Raw genomic sequence first — 5,535 nt, 5'->3', positions numbered from 1 at the left:
ACTTCACAGCAACTTGGATGAATTTAGAGTCTATAATACTCAGTGACCTATCACAGAAACAAAGAACTGAGTACTGCATGTTCTCACTCATAAGTGGACCCTGAGCAATTATCATAATACTATAAGAAAGGATTGGCAGTAGTTGGGAAACTGCCAGGGGTGGAGTTGGGGCTCGCTTTATCAATAAGGGTACTTGATCTCAAACCAGGTGAAGTGGGGTCCAGAGTAAGGCCCAAACTTTACCTGTACAATGACCATTTGTATACCTAACACTGAATTGTACACCACATCTTTAAAATTAAAAAAAGAGAGAGAGAAAAAGTATATTTTGTCCTAAAAGCACTAATAAAATTGAATGCAACATGTCCATAGTTTTATATATAGTATTTATATTATTGTCTAAAGAAAAATAGATAGAACTGATAAGTTATAGTGTGATTTTTAAAATTGATCCATTTTGAAAATTAATATAAAATTGATTATTTCAAACAAGAATGTAGCTATATAGTGTTTTAACAATGTCTGCTATTAAACTTACTATATTTTTTCTTTATAGGTTTTTGATGAAGTTGTGAAGATTTTTGACCAGGAAGGCTAATTCTAAGCCTGAAAACATCTTTGAAATCATGCTTGAATATTGCTTTGATAGCTGCTATCACAACCCCTTTTGAAGGCAATTTGAATCTTTCATAACAACATCTCAATTAATAGCTAGAAAGTATATAGTAAGACAAATTAAATTTTTTATTTTTTGTTACAGGAATAGACAGTAGAGTCCAGTTAACTTCATCTTAGTTATGGTGCTCACAAAACAAAGAAGGGTATAAGCTAGTTTTTTGTTTTTATTCAAAAAGAATATCTCTTTCATAGTTTGTGCCTTCTGTGAGCAACACTTTTTATTATGCGTGTATATCCCTTTAGTGATTACACCATGTTGGGATTTAGGGATACCTACTTCCCCTTTGTCCTGCAGGTTTTAAATTTCCAACCTAAAGTGAATTTGTGGACCAAATTCCAAAGGAACTTTTTGTGTATCAATTCTTACATAATGTGTTTGGTAAACAAACTGATAAAATAGATTCCTAACTGTTTTAGTATTTATCAAATAACTGACCATTTCCTATAGAAATAAAATTTAGGCTTTGTTTTACTACAACTTATACAAAGTTGTATGACAGGGCATATTCTTTGCTTCCAAGGTTTGCGTTGGAGGCACTCGGGGTTCAGAGCCTGGCAGAACTGTCAGCTTTATTCTGACGTAATATGATGGTATGGGGCAAGGATCACATCTAATGCTGTGTTCCTTATACTTTCTTATATAGTGTTATTCATGATTCAGCTGATCTTAAAATTCCTAGCAGTGGAACTTTGAAATGCACGTGGCTAGGTTTATGCTAAAATTAGTCAGTCAACATTTTAGTAACACCTCAAAGTTTTTGTTTGTTTTCTAGACTAAATATAGGGCTAGGATAAATTAGAAGCAGCAATCTAATGGTTAAGTTTTCCACTTGTGTTTTATTTTCTTGAATACTTTTTTCATAGTTATTTGTTTAAGAAGATTTGAAAATTATTGCACTTTGATCAGAAAAATAATAAATATATCTTATAAATGTTTGATTCCCTTTATTTTTTGGCATCATGTTGAAGCATTGAAAGATGCAGAATTTTAAAAAGGCTATACAGTCCAAATGAATATTCTTTTACATTCATTCTTCCTTTAAAAATCTCTGAGAAATTTCTCCTTTCTTTTTTTCCCTTTATCACTAATGCTAAGTGGTATCCAAGGTTCTTAATAAGAGATTTCTTAAAATGTTTCTCATTTTCAGCACTCACATCATTTGGTACACAGGGTTAAATAGGACAAGAAATTTTGTCTTTGTACATAGGTTTGATATGTAAAGTCATTGGGAGCATTGGGAATAGTCATAGGACAAGTTAATGGATTTTTTATATTGTAATAGAATCATCTATTTCTGTTATGAAAGTCATTTGTTAATGATAAATTTTCAACATACTTGCCATTCAAAAATAAAATATTGCTAAGTACTGTAACATATTGGCCACCAAAATTTGTATTGAGATTACCTTGTTTTCTTGGAAAAGATTGTTCTGAGTCCTTACCTAGTGTTTCAGTCCAGCCAATACAGAGGTGGTTTAATCTAACAGTTCTAGTATGAAACAAGAGTAAAGACTAAGGTTTTAAGAGCATTCCTACCAAAAGGCTGCGAAGCGATGGGCATTCCTACTAACATAAGTGAAGAAATCTGCTAGATGAGACTAAATATAGTGATATTGTGAAAGTAACCTTAAAGTTTGGAAGAAGACTGTTGAGACTAGGTGCTTTGCTTCCTATTATCAGATACCGTTCTGTGACATTTAAGAACAGAAACTAAGAAACATAGTAATTACTAAATTATGAGACTTTGCTTTTTGTTTGCTTTTAATTAGAAAAACGTGTTGGCTGTTTTGAGTTTTGGAATTGATTGAGATACATCTGACTTCACTAGTTTGGTCATTCCATTTGTTAAAGATACAGTCACCAAAAAGTTTTTGTGTTTTTTGAAAGACCATAATTTAAGCCTTGCTAATTTTAAAAAAACAACATTATTTCTATTTGGTGATGTTGCGTGTATATGAATTATTTAGTAAATAACCTTAATAAAGTTTATGCTGTGGCCTTTGCTATTTGCTGGATTTCTGTTCTCTTAAGTATATTGAAGATCAAGAAGTATCATGTTTAACATGTGGGTCCTCACATGTCACAAGCAGAGTTCAGGATCCAGGAGAACTTTCTGCTCTGTGGTTTGTGCATCTTCACTTCAGCAGAAAGCATGACTTCAACCTATGCATTCACGAAGTAATCTGAAACACAGCCAGCCTATTTCATTACCTACCAGCAGCATCAGACACCTGTCTTTGCCAGAAGGGGCATTGACAGTAGGCAAGGGATGTCTGGATGCAGGTTTTTGGTGGACTTATGGCTCTGCCTTTGTAATTTAAGTGGTTGCCAGACATTCCAGTAGTGCCTGGAGATAATAGTGGCTGGAAGTTTCAGCATGGTCAGCATCTTTCCCCTGGAGTTTAGGCTTTCATCTCCAAACATGTAGCACAAGTATTGGTTCTACAAACATTTTCTGCCTTCCAGAGGTTTTCTGCCAAAAGCACTCTGATATGGATAAACCTCCGAAGGTATTGATTAACTTTTTTTTTTTTTTTGAGTTGGAGTCTCACTCTGTCGCCCAGACTGGAGTGCATTGGCCGCTCCCGGCCACTGCAGCCTCGATCTGCTAGGCTCAGGCGATCCTTCCACCTCAGCCTTCCAAGTAGCTGGAACTACAGGCGTGTGCTACCATGCCCAGCTAATTTTTGATTTATTGTAGAGATGCGGTCTTGCCAAGTTGCCCTGGCGGGTCTCGAACCCGCGGGCTCAGGCAATTCACTCACCTTGGCTTCCCAAAGCGTGGGATAACAGGCTGAGCCACCGAGCCCACCTGTATTGATTAACTTTAATCATTCTTATTCTATTTACATTCTTCCTAGCCCACATGCATATTTCAGCTACATTAAGTACTCTAAGCTTTTTTTTTTTTTTTTTAACTAAAGGAAGCTTGTTTATTGTGTATCAAAGAGAAAGGAAAACAATGGTCCTAACCTTATTCCTTTACTTCCTCTTCCCTGGGACCAATGTGAGTACTCTCTTGGATCCAGGTGTGCTTTTCTTTGGCTGGGTGTAATTACTGTGATTGTGATGTTAATCATGGACCTCAGTTAAGCCCTGAATGTCACCGTCTTTCCTGTTTGGGCAAGAGCTGAAGGACAAAATTGATTAAAACTTGATGTCAACCTTACCATCTCCAAGCTATCACTCAGCCTCAGACCTTTATGGGAGTTCATCAGAACAAACCTGCTTCAGAAAGGCTTTTCTTTCATGGCTTGTCCTTCTAAGACAAAGAGGGGAAGAGCAGGTTTAGTTGTTTTGTCTTTTTTTTTTTTTTGAGTTGGAGTTCCACTCCTGATGCCCAGGCTGGAGTGCAGTGGCAAGCTCCCAGCCATCGCAGCCTCTACTACTGGTCTCCGGCTATCCTTCTGCCTCAACCTTCCAAGTAGCTGGAATTACAGGCGAGCGCTACCATACCTGGCTAATTTTTGATTTGTTGTAGAGATGGAGTCGAACCAAGTTGCTCAGGCAGGTCTCTAACCCGTGGGCTCAGGCAGTCCACTCACCTTGGCCTCCCAAAGTGCTGAGATTACACACTGAGCCACTGAGCCCGGCCTGTTTTGTCTTAATTAGGGAGACAAGGATAATAAATCAGAACATTTCTCTAGGTGAGTTTCTTTTAGCCATAGAAGATTATTTTGTATTTATGATATATTTTGAAGTAACTATATGCAACTTCTGAACATTGGCCTTTGACATCATACCCAACCAGAGTAAAAGCATCTGCAGAAATGGGTTACCAGGTACAACAACCTGGTGCTAATGTTAGATAAGCAAAGACACACTTTAAAGAATTGTCTTCTACACAGTGGAATCAAGCAGTTAAGCAGCATACTGTAACAGCCTGACCGGATTCTTTTGCCTGCTGCACAGAAAAGCCAATACAGTGACAGCAGTCGTTGCCATAGAGGAGTTTAATGATTGCAAAGCAGCTGAGTGAGGACAGGAGCTATTTCTCAAATCTGTCTCTCCAAGAATTTTAGGCTAGATATTTTAAGGAGTAATTTGGCAGTTGGGAGAACTAGGAATGGGAGCTACTGATTGGTTGGGGATGAAGTCACGGGGCGTCAAAACTCTTCGAATACAGAGCCAGTTTCTGCGGGAATCACAGGACCCATGGAATCAGCTTCTTGGTGTATATCCTGGGTCTGGGTGGGCTCAAGGGTCCATTAGAATGCAGAGCCTGAAAAACATCTTAAATATCGTTTTTAGCTTTTACAATAGAGAGGCTATCTATAAAGCAAGTTCAGTGACCAGTAAGCCATCATAGAGAGAAGATTTGCAGCGAGGTGGGTTCCCAGAGATTATAACTGCCTGTGCATTTCAGCTGATCAAACTTCAGGATGCCATCAAGGAGAGCTGTATGACCTTAGGCTCATTGTTTAAGGAACAATATGTTTATCAGCTTCATGTCCAAGGATCAGGACATGAAGAAAATCAATTACTCTCCATTGAAGTAGAAACAAATTTAGAAATAACAGACCTGTTAATTTCTAACCATAGCTGCACTGTTTTTCCCCAGTCTTTATCATTTCTTCTAGGAGATAACTGAAATTTTGCAGGGCTCTGGTCTCTTCCACAGTTTTTGTTTGTGTGTTTGTTTGTTTTTTTGAGTTGGAGTCTCACTCTGTTACCCAGACTGGAGTGCAGTGGCCGCTCCCAGCCACTGCAGTCTCGACCTGCTGGGCTACGGCGATCCTTCCGCCTCAGCCTTCCAAGTAGCTGGAACTACAGGCGAGCGCTACCACGCCCGGCTAATTTTTGATTTACTGTAGAGATGAGGTCTCACCAAGTTGCCCAGGTGGGTCACGAACCCG

At 38.2% G+C, this 5,535-nt stretch overlaps 1 protein-coding gene across 1 annotated transcript in view; it reads left to right on the top strand.

Moving 5' to 3' along the window:
* The window catches only part of CMPK1 (cytidine/uridine monophosphate kinase 1), a 40,785-nt gene extending 38,100 nt beyond the window's left edge, over positions 1-2,685 (top strand). Inside the window, exon 6 of the mRNA XM_008048361.1 lies at positions 557-2,685. Within this exon, the coding sequence (XP_008046552.1) occupies positions 557-598 (42 nt within the window). The 3' untranslated portion in view covers positions 599-2,685. The remainder of the gene's footprint in view (positions 1-556) is intronic.
* The last annotated feature ends 2,850 nt before the right edge of the window (positions 2,686-5,535 follow it).

Source organism: Carlito syrichta, unplaced genomic scaffold (genome assembly GCF_000164805.1).
Source record: "Carlito syrichta isolate Samal-C Ts95f unplaced genomic scaffold, Tarsius_syrichta-2.0.1 Scaffold123377, whole genome shotgun sequence".
In the NCBI taxonomy this organism is placed as follows: domain Eukaryota; kingdom Metazoa; phylum Chordata; class Mammalia; order Primates; family Tarsiidae; genus Carlito; species Carlito syrichta.
Note: the sequence above shows the minus strand (reverse complement) of the source record. Positions and strands in the feature narration are given on the sequence as shown.